Source organism: Lactuca serriola, chromosome 4 (assembly GCF_051521515.1).
Source record: "Lactuca serriola cultivar US96UC23 chromosome 4, Lser_US96UC23_V15, whole genome shotgun sequence".
In the NCBI taxonomy this organism is placed as follows: Eukaryota; Viridiplantae; Streptophyta; class Magnoliopsida; order Asterales; family Asteraceae; genus Lactuca; species Lactuca serriola.
Genome location: NC_136411.1, coordinates 179,208,418 through 179,225,798, shown reverse-complemented (window position 1 = coordinate 179,225,798; position 17,381 = coordinate 179,208,418). Strand labels below are relative to the sequence as shown.

Sequence of the window (17,381 nt, the reverse complement as noted above, 5' to 3'; positions counted from 1 at the left end):
CTGTGAATGAGGACAATTCCTTTGGTATCGGTTGCAGTTGTATCAACACCACCAGCTATCACAACCACCTGACAAAACCAACAAACAATTTCACAATCCACGGTGTTTAGCATTATGTATTTTGGTAAAATACATCTTCAAAATACAATTCTCCCCATTCCTATATTTCTCACAAAATGATAAAATTCAAACAGCTTAATCTATTCAGCCTTCTTAGCTTTCTTTGGAGATTTAGCAGCTTTAGAAGGACTTGATGGCTCCTTAGCAGTAGTCTTCTTTGGCAACAAAATAGGATTGATATTTGGAAGAACACCACCATGAGCAATCGTAACTCCACTCAGTAATTTCCCAAGCTCCTCATCGTTTCTAATGGCCAACAGAAGATGCCTTGGAATGATTCTGGTTTTCTTGTTGTCTCTAGCCGCATTTCCAGCTAACTCTAGCACTTGTAGTAAACAACAATCAAGCATATTATAAAAATAATCCATGAATTATAATCTATATCAAACAAACAAAGCTTTTAGAAATCAGATCTAAGCTCCATTTTCTTTGTTAAATTCATAATCAAGCAAGTTAACATCAATTTACAATATCCCTAACGCAAATATGTTGCTATTTGTCGAAGACTGGTTCTGAAATCAAAAAACCAGCAAAAACCAGAACCGGTAGAACCGTCGGGCTTGTTCGGTTCTTGATTTTCGCCGAAGTCGGTTCTTGGTTCGAGTCCGGGTCGGGCCGGTTCGGTCCTTTTGCTCATGCCTAGTAGAAAAGTTCATGATGATTAAAAAAAGAAAGTTCAAGAAGAAGCACTCATCTATGCCTTGTCTATTTTCTTTATACTTCCTACAGTATCACCCTTTAAGACCATTCCTTTAACTGTTGTGCAGTTATGTAGACCTCCCCCTACAAGTTTTGCAACTCTCACATTGTCAACATTGAAATTCACAGGGTTCTTTGGGCAAACTTGTATGTAGGGCATGTGTTGAATTGTCTCTACCATGCGAAGGGAAGCTGCAGCAGCAGCAACAACATTGTCTACCATTGACATCAAATGTGCAGCACCTCCACCTCCACCTGCATACTAGAAGGAGTTAGGGGCATTTTGGGCATTTAATATTACTAGTTTGTTATGTTATATAGTTAGGGGCGTTTTTGGCATTTCATAACAAATTGCTCATTGAAGAAGCTAGAGAAAAACACACTGTACTTGGTACCAAAGAACATAATGTAAGCAGTACATAATACACAACAAACAATGAGCTCCAACTGGCGTATGTGATGAATAAAAGGTGTGATGACTCAATGGACTAAAACTAACAACAGTAATACCCCAAAAAAGTTTACCTTACCTTAGCATACAGTCACCATCATCTCAATTAAATGACAAAACCAAAATACTAATAACAAATAAACCGGTTCATGTTTCAGCTAAGATGGATGATAGTATATGTCTAACATGTCTGACCATTGAAAAATGAGAGGCATACATATGGACTTTTATTGTATATCTAAACAAATTAAAACATACAAGTCAAAATTGTCTTTGTTGAGAATGTAACTCTATCTCCTACAAACCATTGTACACATGTAAGTTTTTTCATCTTGACATACATTTGCCCTAATTGTTTCCTAAAATTATGTTTGTACTTGAGAAATAAAGCCTGCAGATTTGTAAAGTAAGAAAAACAAAATAAACTTCCATATCAAAGGTTGTTATCAGCAAGTGGCAGAAAAGACTACTTGCTATAGATATATAGATCATAACAGCTTAATTTATAAAAGTATAATAAGTTAAAAATCTAGTTTTTCATTTCCATATATATATATATATATATATATATATATATATATATATATATATATATATATATATATATATATATATAAGCAAAATGTCACTCAAAAATATATACTTATAAACACAAAAAGAAACTGATAGACAACAGGGAAAATGCTAAAACACAAACACAAACAGGATTACATGAAAATCAAGAATTCGACAGGGAAATACTCAAATACAAACAGGGCTGTTGTTCAGGAAACAGGAACGCAAGCTCAAAACTAAAATCATTTGACTCCGAGAGCAACAAAATTAGGAAGAGAAGATGTGTATAAGTAGAAGATAAGAACCTTGGACTTTGGAGAATTGGAGAGCTGGAAAATCACATGGGTTCCCTCCTCTTCACCACTTGCGATTAGCTTCCCTACTTGTAAAATTAGTGGGAACATCTTCCAGTCCAATGAAGGTACTTAATCTAAAACGAAAAAAAAATTAGATTATTACTCACGAAACTTGAGAAAAGATTATGATGTGAATATGACAAATTTACCCCAACAACCAATACTTTGAGAATAAACAATATTGAATGAAAATACTTACAGGTCAATTACGAATTTACGATTCACTTGGGACCTCTTGCGTTAACACCTGAGTTCTCTGAATAATTCTTTGAATTCGAGGTTTTAGATTTGGTCGACGCCATTGATGAGGAGACCTCGTAAATCAATTACTATTCACCTTCGCTTTATATTCTTGTTCTCCTCTTGATGATTTCAGATTTCGTCTCCATGCTTTACATGATATTTTTTAGAAAGGAGTCTTTGTGGAGCATTAGGGTTTTTCTTTATTTCATAACCCTCACACGTACTAGGTTGAGAGAAAATGAGAGAAACGGAAGCTTGGAAGAAAATAAAACCCTAGCACGTGCTAGAGAGAAGGGAGGTGGCGATAGCTTAGGGTTTCCAGGGAGACGAGAGGTAGAAAATGAAGGGAGATCTAGAGGAGAGAGTATCAGAGAGGAGAGTCGATTGCGAAGATGAAAGATAGATAAAATGTAGAAAGAATGAGGCGGGTTTTCAAAATTTCAGGGATTTCATTTCCCCCCTTGTCTATTAAACGCTCGTTTCATTAAAATTATAAAGCGACAGGTACAAACGACGCACGTTTAAGATAAAGCGCCCTCTTTTTTTTAATTTTTTTCTTGAGACACTAAATTAAGGGCACGCAATAATGCGTGACGTAAATCCTTAAAATTTTTTAAGAGATGACACTATTTTAAGGACACTCTCTTTTGCATAACATAAATCAGTGTGTGTCGTAAATTGTGTGTCATTAAAGGCATATATTCTAGTAGTGTTAATTGGTACGTAAGTATGAGACCAAGGAGGTCTCGGCTGCTTCTGGAATGTAATTATGGGGCAACAAGATGAGCCTGGGGTGGTACTAGTGATTAGGAATCGTGTTAGGAGTCACTTATTATTAAGTGGATATGTTAAGTCACTTGTTGCATGGGTTAAATAATCTCAGAATAATTGATTTGACCCCAATGCGCAGTTCTCGTCTGATTCTAACCGTTGTAGGGATGAGTCTTTTATTCAAAGGATTATCTAAGCCTTCTATTAATTGAAAAACTTTCGGCAGCAATGAGTGGACAGTGCTTCTGTTTTTAGTGGAAACAACAAGATAATCAAGGGTTGGAAGTATTATGATCAGTTGGAATATGAAGTGGATTTGAATTGACAGTGATTCATAGTGGGCTGTCTGTCAGGGAGTCAGACATGGTTCTAGGATCTCGGATTTCGGGTGGAGTAGTAATGGTTATTCTCATGTGGTTAGCACTAGTGAGGTAAAGATTCGTTCGTCGAGATCCTTGGTAAGGCTGGGTTTGGTTATAGTTTTAGAATGTTGTTGTATGCTTGAGTTGTTTCCTCAGTCCGTATCTGGATTGTGGAAGAATTATTCAAGTTATATGGAGTAGCTGGAAGATAGTAAGGAGTGATTTCGAGGAAGAACTCTAATTTAAGTGGGGGAAAGTTGTAACGAAGAATAAAATTAGGGTTTCAAGGAGTCAAAAGGTTGAATTTTAGAGAAAAATGATCCTCACGATGTAAGACATAGAGGCTCATGACGTGAGATGGGTTACATGAAGATTTTGTCCAGGACTAAGCTCACGATGTGAGCAATAGGAGCTCACGACGTGAGGAGATATACAATCCAAACCCATGATCTTTTAGGGTTTCCTTCATATTTAAGCATCTCTAACCTCATTTTAGGGTTTCTTATCAGCCCCAAATCCTCTTTCACCTCAAAAAAAAACCTAGTGCCCATCCTTGCTTGATATTTGGTGGTTTTGGAGCTTTTCTTGGATTGGAAGAAGGAGGAAAGAAGAAGAAGAAGAAGAAGAAGAAAGTGGTCTTGTGTTGTGGCTTTCAAGGAATCCTCAACAACATCACCTTACATTGTTTTATGGACCACTGTAAGTGATAAACCTCCTACCTTTATGGTTATGTAAGGCTGAATCTAAGCTTTGTCACACTTTTCTTCTGGATTGATCATGTTGATTGAATAGAAACCATAAAGTTTGCAACTTTATGAGTTATGAGGGCCTTAGGGATGTCTTGGAGTTCAGATATAGAGAATGGGTAAATTATGGAACCTTGCATGAAAGTTGGATGCCTTTTTCTTCAACTTTGGACCTAAATGAGATCTAGAAATGTATTGGAAATATATGTCTTAAAAGCATCGACTATCTAGTGTATTCAGAGGTTATAAGACCTTCTGGAAAGTTAGAGTTTAAGGATTAATGGATTTGGGACTTAAAAGTTGGATTTTTGGCTTTAGACTATTCTCATAACATGAAACACAAGGTCTCACGACTGAGGATCGATTGATCCAATTTTTGATGAGCTTTTTGGGGTTCACGACGTGAGGATAGGCTTCCCATGAAGTAAGGTCAGCTCAGGTGTCTTTCCTTGAATGAGTTGGCTAGGTTGAGTCGTGATGTGTTGGGATCTGATCGAGTGAGTTCTCACGACGTGACCAAGGGCTGGTCACGACGTGAGATGTGATTTTGTGCTTTTGGTCGTTGTTGGGCCCTATATATATATATATATATATATATATATATATATATATATATATATATATTTATCTTTGGGCTTTCTTAAATTTAGGCCCATGACGGGTTTTGGGCCCAATTAGGAAGTTGGGCTTTTTGGTGCTATTGCTTTGGGCCTAGGCTTTTAGGTCAAGTAAAGAAAGGGTAAAATGGAATTTTACCCTGAGTGTTGGACAATCGTACTAGGTTTCCAGCAATGGGTTGTGGACCAATTATTAATTGGGTATTATTTGATGATCTTAGCACGGGCATTTTTCGGATCGGCAGTCCGAGCTTTTATTTGAGATATCTAGTAGCTTGAGGTGAGTCTCTTCACTATACTCGTGGGTCGAAGGCACTAATGCCTCCCCACTGGATTATGTTTGTAGGATGATAGTTGCCTTTGTGACACTTGCTGATATGTTTGTATGTGATTGTTTGTCTTTATGAATCTTGCTGATATGACTGTACATTTTATATATATTTGGGGTTGATACGGACTTGACATAACTACTTGCTATCATATGGGTTGATATGGACCCAGGGGTTGATTCGGACCCGAAACAGCTACGTGTTGTTATATAGAGTCGTTATGGACTCAGGGTTGATACGGACCTGACACAACTCCATGTTGTCATATGGGGTTGATATGGACCTGACACAGGCACGTGTTGTTATATGTATATGTGCTTGGTATGTGGTATTTTGGGGAACTCACTAAGCTTTGTGCTTAGGGTTTATTATTTATGGTTTCAGATACTTCCGGTACAAAAGGGAAGGGCCTGGCACGACTGCACTGCATCCACCCATGTTTCCACAACTTTATGATTTTGGGATTGTACTCTGATAATTGTTTTTACCTTAATATACTTTTGAATGATTGGTAATACTAAATTGTGTTTATGGCTGAATTAAAAATGAAATTTTTACCTTATAATTTTTGGGATGTTTCAAGTCAGTAGCAGTTCAGGCTGTGGAAGGGTTGCGTGTTATAGAACGGTATGGACCCTACAGTTATTGGTAAGTGCAGAGTGGGATGTTAATTAGGTTCTTACAGGTCGGTGGGATGATGGTCACGTGCCTACAGGCCCACCGGGTGCTGGTCAGGAATCTTCATGCCCGTGATTGGGTGATGGCAAGAATGATGAGGAATCGTGAGCTTCTCATTCCAATGGTTGGATGGTGTCATGACATGTCGTGAGCCATCATGGATTTCACTTATGTATGTAGTTCGACAATTGTGTCATGAAGACTCGTACGTTTGAGTTGTTAGTCGTTTGGCATAGTTGAGTGTTGAGCAGTATGGAGATACTACTGATGGCTTAATAGCAGACAAGTTTTGGTCAGGCTTTTGGAGAATGTTGACTTGCTGGAAAAGTCATGCTTGTATATTAGAAGTTTATTATCGGTTTTCTTCTTAATGGTTTCGTGTTCATAAGAAAGGTTTCGTGCGGGTTAGGTTACCAGTTTCGGAGTTCGTAATAGGTCCCTTGGATGATTTGACGGGTGGTTGTGCACTTGAGCCATTTTGGGAATTTGGATGCAACACGAAATTTTGAATCAACCATGGTTACGCTAGTGGGAGCGGTTTCTTAGTGATCATTTTCAAGAAGTCAAGTAGGTATTTGAGGTTTTTTAGGCATACTTTTAGGGTTTGGGTAGGTTGAAATTCATGATTTGGTAGTTTTGGAGTTCTGTTCTGCATGGTTGGTGGTGTTCCTAGTCGGGGAATTAGGGGTAGGTAAGACGAATAGATGATCATGAGTCTTAGAGTATCTTTTCTGCACTTTAGACTGATGGGTTCCTGGTTTCGGGGAGTATATTGATGAAGTTGGTTTGTGGTTATAGTTTTGAGAGTTCCCAGTTTGAGTGGTTTTCACTGGGAGTTGGGTCTTACAGTTATGGAGAAAAAGATAGTTGTTGTGGTTAAGTATGTTCAAGTTATTGGGTCGATTGTTGGCAGTTGTTGGTTTCTGAGTGGTCTCTCGAGTTTTCTATATAGATGCATTGATTTCGAAGTGGTTAGAGGGAGCTAATGGAATATGTTGGCGTTGTTTTCAGTGATTCTAATCAAGACGGATTTCGAGGACAAAATCCAGTTTAAGTGGGGGAGATTTGTAACATCCAGTTTCGAGAAGTTTCTTATTTCAGAATTATGGACAATAGATGGAACAAGTAAAGGCCTTGGGCTTCAAGGTAATAGGGTTTAGACCTTACTGGATGTTGATAATATTGGTTATGTGACATAAGACCTTAGTTTGTGTTTTGGAGAAAAATAAATAAATAGGAAGGTAATGTTTCAGACTTCTTTCATGAATTAATGACAGCAACATCCTAACCAAGACACATAACCTAGTGGGCTGACATTGGTGTCTTCGACCCGTGAGTATAGTAAGGAAAACTCACCTCATAGTCTGAAATATAGTTGAACAAATCACTGCTCCAAATGTTGTCTCTACCGGTCCCCTATACTATAAACAATGACCTAGTCTCAAACTACCATTCAAATTATCCAAAATACCCCTAAGTCAAGCTTGGTAAAATTTCTGGTCAAATTCAAAGTCAAAAAGTCAAATAGGGTCTACACAGACTAAGTACGCCCTGTGTACTCAGTCACTATGTTGGGCATAGCAAATCCTTGGCTAGATTATAGGGCCTCTGCCCAGTAAGCGTTGCGTACCACTATGTACGCCCGACGTACACGACCTAAATCCACTTTTCTTCATTAAGTGCTTATTTTATTAAGACATTACTTCCAAAGTTTAGATATAGTCCCAAATATCATTATAAGTCATACAGTTTCCAACTTTATGACTTTCCATGGTTAGTATGAGTCCAAAAACCAAAATCCTAACTTAATACACAAATCTAAGGACCATAACTCTTGCATAGAGGGAAGAAAGGGACCAAGATCACATTTTTATGGTTCTTAGCACTCAAAAACGTCTGCAAGGACAGCTCTTATGGTTTGGAGTAATCCATACTCATGAATACCAAGATTATGAGACCAAAATGTATAAAAACTTAAGAACTAGCAAGATCTAAGGAAACATTCATCAAGTTCATAACTTTATACCTTTTGGAGGCTGCTTATAAGGTGAAAAACTTAGATCTACAAAGCTTGAAGCTTTCCAAAAGCACTCCAAAGATATTCTTCCTACAAGGATGGACGCAAAGCACATATATGACTCAAAAACTCACAAAGAACACTAAGGTTTGCAAGAGGTAGTTTTGGAAGGATGGAGGCTGGAGGTGGAAAGGGTTTTGAGGGGTTAATGATGCTTAAATAGTGCTCAAACCCTAGAAATTAGGGTTTGCAGATCTGCTGAGAACGCCTTGCGTACCTCACGAGTACACTCAGGCACTCAGCGTACTCACATACACCTGCGATCCAATTATATGGCATGTGTACGCCCCAAGTACGCATGCATAAAGACCAAATTTGCAATAAAATTATACTTTGGGTCAAAATAGAAAATACTTGATGTCTGAGTGTTACGTAATTATTAGTTTCTCACATATTAGTAGCATTTTAAAATTAACTGCTCTCTCATCTAACGGTTTACCTATTACACTAGTAACAATACATTACATTTGTTTCTCACACATAAAAAATCATCATTATATAACTTAGTACCAGAGAAAAAACAACAACAAAAATAAGAAATGAATGATGATTTTTTTTGTTTGAGAAACATATATGGGGTTTTGTTTTGTTGTAATAGGTAAACCTTAAGATAAAAAAGTTTCTAATTATGCAATGTTACTGGATGTGTGAGAAACAAATGATTCTAGAATTATCACTTGTGATAATAATTATGTAATTTAGTATTAACAGATAATTGGTGAAACAAATATATGAAGTCCTAAAAACATATTATGAAAAAATATATAAAAACAAAGTAAAAAAATCAAGTTATAAAAATTGATTTTGAAAAAAACATGAAAATAAAATAAAAAAGTTAAGTTGTAAAAATAGATTGTGAAAAAAATACAAAAACACAAAAAAGTTAAAGTTATAAAAAAGAATAATGAAAAGTAAAAACAAAAGTAAAAAATAAAGTTATAAAAAATAAATTATGAGAGAAAAATACAAATCCGAATAAACAGAATTTCAAAAGTTTAATAACTAATTATAGCTACAAGAACAAAATATAAAAACATATTATTATCGGTCATAATGAACATTTTAGCAAAAATTAAAAATTAAATAACTTTTTAAAACTTAAACCAAGTTAAATGAATAAATAAACATAAAACAAAATCCAAATGACCTAGAAAAAAAAGTTCAAAATTCCATTTCAGTGTCATCATTCATGCATAGTAACGAACGTTCGAAGATTATGTGGCATTTATGCATAATTATTAAGTGGGTTCCATTTGTCGCATTTCATTATGCATCTTTGTTAATTATGTTTTTTTTGTTTATTTCGTTTTTTTATTTCGATCTCCACATATAGATCGTTTATGAAACTATGAATTGCTCCTTAAACCCTCCACATCTTGTAATTATAAGAAAGATGTCGTATGTCAAAAATTAAATCTTTTGTCCAAAATATTTTGTCGTTGCACCAATGATCCAAAATAAAAATTTTATTGTAGTTTTGGTTAAAAATTATTTACAAATGTTTCAAATGATGGATTTGAACTTTTAATTTTGTTTTTTTTTTTTCATATTCTTTTATTTATAAAAAGTAAAGAAAAAACTTAAATAAAATATCACCTAACCTCTCTCTCTCTCTCTCTCTCTCTAACCCCAACTCTCCCTCTTCCTCTATGTGTGTGTGATTCAACATACACAATTATGAAGGAAATGTTCATTTGGGTTCAAATTTAACACACATGAACTCACACACTCAAGAATCAAAGGAGGCTACCGAAAGAGAAATACACATAGGAAAACTCAAAGGTTACCCAAAAGCTTTGAGGTTTTATGGTGGTGTAGGGTTACACTTCGGATCTAGAAGACTTCTACAAAAGGAGAAAGATGAAAATCCAAGATCTGTAAGAACGATTTGCAGAAATCGAGACTGATAAGTTGTAGAAAACTGATTGATGAATCAGAAGATGAAGAACACTAGCGACTACCCCATAATTTGTTTACATCTCTCTCCTTCTCTTGTTGCCATCCTTCTCGTTTCCTGAAACTGTAACAACTCAAATTTTCAAACAAATTTTTCATTTTTAAAAATAAGGTATTTCCATTCAAAACAAGGCATAAATAATTTTAAGTATTATATCAGATACAAATAGTCTAAATCCCAAGATCATAAAAACAATCTTCAGTGTGTATCGATCACGCCGGCGCCTTCCCACGGTCCTCGCTAGTACCTGAAACACATACATAAACAACTGTAAGCATAAATGCTTAGTGAGTTCCCCAATATACAACTTACGCACATACGCCTTTCCAGGCCCCGACCTTCCGGTCCATGTGTCTCAGGGGACTTCCGTCCCTGCTGGGTAAACCTTCCGGTCCTACCCACGCCGACCTTCCGGTCCATCACACAACATATCGCCTTCCGGCCCATAACATATTGCCTTCCGGCCCATAATATAATCGCCTTCCGGCCCATGACATATATAGCACATATAACAGATAACTTACCACATATAGCATTCATATCACATATCATATCTGACCTTCCGGTCACACAGTCAAACCCTTCCGGGTACAGTATAGTGAGAAGACTCACCTCGTAAATGCCGAAAGCTAGCAAATCCTGAAATCACTCGTGCACAATCCGACGAGCTACAACCTTCCTATAACATCACATATCTCTCATTAACACTTATATCTTCTAAGTATGACTATCCCTAAGAAGTCAGACTTAGGTCCACTCTGGTCAACGGTCAACGGTCAACTCGACCGGACTCGGCGAGTGGCATGGCGACTCGGCGAGTCTAGACGTTCTCCAACTCTCTGAGAGTCCCTACCTACTCGTCGAGTATCCTCCTTGACCCGACGAGTTACTCCTGGAAGAATCGCGGGGCCACCCCGACTCCACTCGTCGAGTCTGAAGAACAGCTCGACGAGTTCCAGACAATCTCCAAGCTACTCGCCGAGTCTGTTCATCGGACTCGGCGAGTCCACGCCATGCAGTCGATCAAACTGCTTCCTGAGATAAGTCTCGTCCCGAAATACACAAGCATGGGACCTTCTGGACCTCTAAAGGTCCTAATACAGGATTATAGACGTTGGGTAACAAGGTACTAGTTCATTTAATCACCAAATGGGTTCCATAAACCCTAAATCCATGCACACATCAATATAACAGAAGGAATCTGAATTATTACCTGAAATATGCACTCTCTGTGTCCCCAAACCGCAGAACTCGAATCTCTTGTTGTTCCTTTAGCCCAAAGCTCTTCTCCTCTTTGTACAACAATTCTTCAAAGCCCTAATATCCTTCAATCTTGCTCTAGATGCCCACAGCCGATTAGGGTTCTTCTCAGTCGACTAAAGACGGACAATGACGGCCTATAAGTGCATTATATACGACCTAAACCTGAACGGTTAGGGTTTTCGCTAAACAGCGTAGACTCGTCGAGTCCATATCGGACTCGTCGAGTCCAGTCGCGAACCCGCGACCAAGTCTGCGACCCTACTCGGCGAGTCTAGGCTCCAACTCGCCGAGTCCCCTCTTAAATCACCCCAAAACATAATTTTAACAATACCTGAGATTCCGGGCTGTTACAACTCTCCCCCACTTGGATTAGACTTCGCCCTCGAAGTCTCATTCAGAGAATAGTTCCGGATGTTGCTCCCTCATCTCACGTTCCGGCTCCCAAGTCATTTCCGACCCCTTACGGTGTTGCCACTGAACCAACACCAGAGGTACTTCCTTGTTCCTCAGAACCTTGATCTTCCGATCCCTGATGGCCACTAGTCTCTCGGCATAATTCAGGCTCGTATCCACCTGAATATCCTCCAATGGAACCACTGCCGACTCATCGGCTATGCACTTCCTCAATTGCGACACATGAAAAGTGTCGTGGATCTGTCCCAACTCCGCTGGCAACTCCAGCCGATAGGCTACCCGGCCTATCCTTGCAATCACACGAAATGGCCCAATATACCGGGGCCCCAACTTGCCCCTCTTCCTGAATCGAATCACTCCTTTCCAAGGAGAGACCTTCAGGAGAACGAAGTCGCCGACTTGAAACTCAAGCTCGGATCGGCGCCTGTCTGCATAACTCTTCTGTCGGCTCTGGGCGGTCAACAACCTCTGTCTAACTTGCTGAATCTGCTCTGTCGTCTGAAGCACGATCTCTGTGCTGCCCATCACTCTCTGTCCCACCTCTCCCCAGCAAATGGGGGTCCGACATCTCCTACCATACAACAGCTCAAAAGGTGGCATACCAATGCTCGAATGATGGTTGTTGTTGTAGGAAAACTCTGCCAATGGTAAATACGCATCCCAACTACCCCCGAAATCTAACACACACGCCCGGAGCATGTCCTCCAGCGTCTGAATCGTCCGCTCACTTTGACCGTCTGTCTGGGGATGGTATGCGGTACTAAAATGCAATTTAGTACCCAGCTCCTCATGGAACTTCTTCCAGAATATGGAAGTGAAGCGCACATCACGGTCTGAAACAATCGAGATCGGTACTCCATGCCGAGATACCACTTCTCTCACATATATCTCCGCCAACTTCTCCGCTGAAGAACTCTCACTGATGGCAAGGAAATGTGCACTTTTCGTCAACCTATCCACAATCACCCAAATTGCATCAACTCCCCTGGCAGTCCTTGGCAATTTGGTGATGAAATCCATAGTGATTTGTTCCCACTTCCACTCGGGAATCTCCAATGGCTGTAACTTGCCATGCGGTCTCTGGTGCTCGGCCTTAAACCTACGGCAGGTCAAGCACCTCTTGACGAACCATGCAACGTCCCTCTTCATACAGGGCCACCAATACTCCTTCCTCAAGTCCAAATACATCTTCGTAGCACCGGGATGGATCGAGAATTTCGATCTATGAGCCTCTTCCATCAAAGTAGTACGTGTACCGCCCACGAATGGTACCCAAATCCGACCCTGAAACGTCATAAGCCCTCGTCCATCCTTAACGAACTCTGAAATTAGCCCCACAATCCGCTCCTTCTTCTGCATTTTTGGTAGCACAGCCTCAGCCTGTGCCCCACGAATAGCATCCAACACTGGAGTCATCACAGTCAGTCTCAAGCATACGTCTCGCAATGGAGTGCTCTCCGCCCTGCGGCTCAATGCATCGGCTGCCACATTAGCCTTGCCTGGGTGGTACAGGATCTCACAATCATAATCCTTGACCACATCCAACCACCTCCTCTGACGCATATTTAGGTTGGGTTGGTCCATCAAATACTTCAAACTCTTATGGTCCGTGTATATCGTACATCGAACCCCATACAAGTAGTGACGCCAAATCTTGAGAGCGAACACTACTGCCCCCAACTCTAAATCATGCGTGGGATATCTCGCCTCATGAGGCTTCAGCTGCCTCGACGCATAGGCTATCACATGACCCCTCTGCATCAACACTGCACCCAGTCCCGAAATCGATGCGTCGCAATATACCACAAAATCTTCCATCCCTTCTGGGAGAGCTAATACCGGGGCTTCGCACAACCTCTGGCGAAGTGTCTCAAAGGAGGTCTGCTGCTCGGGCCCCCATGAGAATGCAACACCCTTCCGGGTCAACCTGGTGAGTGGCACTGCGATCTTGGAGAAATCCTTGATGAATCTCCGATAATACCCTGCCAACCCAAGGAAGCTCCTGATCTCAGAGGGTGACTTCGGAACCTCCCAACTCATCACTGCCTCAACCTTGGCCGGATCGACCAATATCCCTTTCTGATTAACCACATGTCCTAGAAATTGGACCTCCCGCAACCAGAAGTCACATTTGGAGAACTTTGCATAAAGCTTCTCCGACCTCAATACCTCAAGGACCTCCCTCAAATGCTCCTCGTGCTGCTCTCTAGATCTAGAATACACCAGAATGTCGTCGATAAATACAATCACTGATCGATCCAACATCGGTCTGCATACCCTGTTCATGAGATCCATGAACACAGCCGGGGCATTGGTGAGCCCGAAAGGCATCACCACAAACTCATAATGCCCATATCGCGTCCTAAACGCTGTCTTCTGGACATCCTCATCCCGCACTCTCACCTGATGGTACCCTGACCTCAGATCGATCTTGGAAAACCAAGACGCTCCCTGCAACTGATCGAATAAATCATCGATCCTCGGTAACGGGTAACGGTTCTTGACCGTCAACTTGTTCAACTCCCGGTAATCAATGCACATCCGGTGTGAACCATCCTTCTTCTTGACGAACAGAATAGGTGCTCCCCACGGCGAGCTGCTCGGCCGAACGAATCCCTTCCCCAGCAACTCCTGGAGCTGCGAGGACAACTCTTGCATCTATGGAGGTGCAAGACGATAAGGCACCTTAGCAATAGGCGCGGCCCCCGGAACCAGATCGATACCAAACTCCACTTGCCTCACAGGAGGTACTCCCGGCAGCTCCTCGGGAAAAACATCTGGAAACTCACGCACCACAGGGACCTCCTCAACTGACTTCGGTCTCTCGGAAACCACCCGCGTATCCGTCACATACGCCACAAAACCCTTACAGCCCTGCTGTAGACACTGCCTCGCCCTAGCGGCCGAACAAAAAGCTGATCCCGAACGGGTACCCTCGCCGTACACCGAAAGAACTCCCCCACTATGGTCTCGTATAGTCACCAACTGACGCTCACAGTCGATGACAGCGCCGAATCGGCTCAACCAGTCCATGCCCACAATGACACAGACATCACCCATCGCGATAGGAATCAGGTCAATCGGGAATTCAACCCCGAAAATCTCTAGCACACATTCCCGAAGAACCTCCGTGGCACAAATCACTTTCTCGTCGGCTATAGAAACTCTCAAAGGTCGACTCAACGACTCACGAATAGCGCTGATATGCTGACTAAAGGCTAAGGACACAAAGGACCTACTCGCACCCGAGTCAAATAACACTAAGGCAGGCACAGAGTTCACAAGGAAAGTACCTACGCATATAATAACATAAGCATAACATCTCGACATTAAAATAAATACATGAATTACAACATACCTGCCACGACATCGGGCGCAGCGCGGACCTCCTCCGCAGTCAGCTGAAAGGCTCTTCCCCGAGCCCTCGGGGCCTCGGCCTTCACCGGTCGAGTCGCAGTAGCTCCGGTAGCAGGTGCAGATCCCTGAAGAAGCTGAGGGCACTCGGCCTTCCTATGGCCAGTCTGGTTGCAATGAAAGCAAACCGTAAATCCCTTGGGACACTCCCTAACAATGTGCCCCTCCTTGCCACACTTGTAGCAAGCACCAGATCGACACGCCCCCTCATGACCCTTGCCGCACTTTCCGCAAGTGCGGCTCTTCGAACCTCCCGTCCTCGAATCGGCGGACTTGGTCCGCTTGGCTGCCGGCTGGAACTGAGCCGGTCGCCGGTCCACCCGCTGAGACTCGGCCTCCTCCCTGGCCTGGGTCTCCAACTCGATCTCGCGCTTCCTGGCATTTGCCTGAAGCTCAGCAAAAGTATGGTAGGTGGAGTTCGACACAAACTCCCGGATATCCCTCCTCAACACTCCCAAGTACCGGCTCATCCGAGCCTGATCAGTGGACACCAGCTCGGGGCAGAACATCGCCCTCTCATGAAATTTCCGCGTGATCACCGCGACAGAATCAGTACCCTGCTTGAGGGTTAAGAACTCCTGAACCAATCGTTCCCTCTCCACTGGGGGAACGTACTCATCCCTGAACATGGCAGTAAACCCCTCCCATATCACTGCTGTAGTCTCTGCCAAAGTGAAGTTCGCCGTCACGAACTTCCACCAGTCCTTCGCTCCCAGACGGAGCTGGTTCAAAGCGAACCGTACCCTCAGGTGCTCCGGGCATGAACAAGTGTAGAAGCACCCCTCTATGTCCGCGATCCACCTCATCACAGCAATCGGATCCTGCGTCCCATCGAACTCCGGTGGCTTCGTGTTGCTGAACTCTCGGAACAGCAACGAGTCACCCCCCTGTGGCCTAGCAGCGGCCACAGCTGCGGTAGCTGCAGCGGTTGCAGCCTCAGTCAACGCGGCGTACCGCTCATCGAATGTCTCCATCAGGGTGGTCTTAATAGACCCAAACATCTCCGGGATCTCAGCCCGGATCGCCGCCGCTACCTCCTCGTGAATCATCTGACGAATATCCTCGTCACTCACACCGCTCGTACTCGCTCCGTGGCGTGGTCTAACCATGATGTCTCTGAAATACAACATAAAACTATCAGAGACTCCATCGAGTGTAATCGCACTCGATAACGCAACCCTACTCAGTCTCCGATATCCAGGGATTCGTACTTGGGCCTCCCACTGACCCGGTGTCTTCGGTAGTACGGGCCCAATACTACCGACCACACCGCATCAGCATTCATCCCAAGTCTTCCTCCCCAAACCCCGGATAGTGAGTACTCTACTCCTGATATGCACCATCTACCCGCATACTAGCAAAGCATCTCATAACGGCAAACTTCCCTAGACTAAGGCATCACAAATCAGGCCACTCTAGTCCTATCATGAATACCTAGTCTTCTAGCATGCATAACAATTTATATCATATAACATTGTAAGGTATTTTGGGGATATTTACCGTTCGGGCGCTGACTGATCGTACACACTGCTTCTTTCGTGCTTACCACAAAACCATTTACAAAAGTTTATGCCTTTATTTAAAAAGTTTTCCTCAAATCCTCGGTTTGAGTTCAGTTACTCCCGAAGGTGCACCCGAATCCCTCAAACCAAGGCTCTGATACCAATTGTAACAACTCAAATTTTCAAACAAATTTTTCATTTTTAAAAATAAGGTATTTCCATTCAAAACAAGGCATAAATAATTTTAAGTATTATATCAAATACAAATAGTCTAAATCCCAAGATCATAAAAACAATCTTCAGTGTGTATCGATCACGCCGGCGCCTTCCCACGGTCCTCGCTAGTACCTGAAACACATACATAAACAACTGTAAGCATAAATGCTTAGTGAGTTCCCCAATATACAACTTACGCACATACGCCTTTCCAGGCCCCGACCTTCCGGTCCATGTGTCTCAGGGGACTTCCGTCCCTGCTGGGTAAACCTTCCGGTCCTACCCACGCCGACCTTCCGGTCCATCACACAACATATCGCCTTCCGGCCCATAACATATTGCCTTCCGGCCCATAATATAATCGCCTTCCGGCCCATGACATATATAGCACATATAACAGATAACTTACCACATATAGCATTCATATCACATATCATATCTGACCTTCCGGTCACACAGTCAAACCCTTCCGGGTACAGTATAGTGAGAAGACTCACCTCGTAAATGCTGAAAGCTAGCAAATCCTGAAATCACTCGTGCACAATCCGACGAGCTACAACCTTCCTATAACATCACATATCTCTCATTAACACTTATATCTTCTAAGTATG

At 41.9% G+C, this 17,381-nt stretch overlaps 1 protein-coding gene across 1 annotated transcript; it reads right to left on the bottom strand.

Moving 5' to 3' along the window:
• Positions 1-200: 200 nt before the first annotated feature.
• LOC145099032 (histone H2A-like) lies at positions 201-1,042 on the bottom strand. Its single transcript, XM_079036619.1, has 2 exons — positions 841-1,042; positions 201-445 (listed from the first exon to the last, which is right to left on the bottom strand). Exons 1-2 carry the CDS (start codon positions 1,040-1,042, stop codon positions 201-203), a joined length of 447 nt encoding a protein of 148 aa, XP_078892745.1.
• Positions 1,043-17,381: the final 16,339 nt, after the last annotated feature.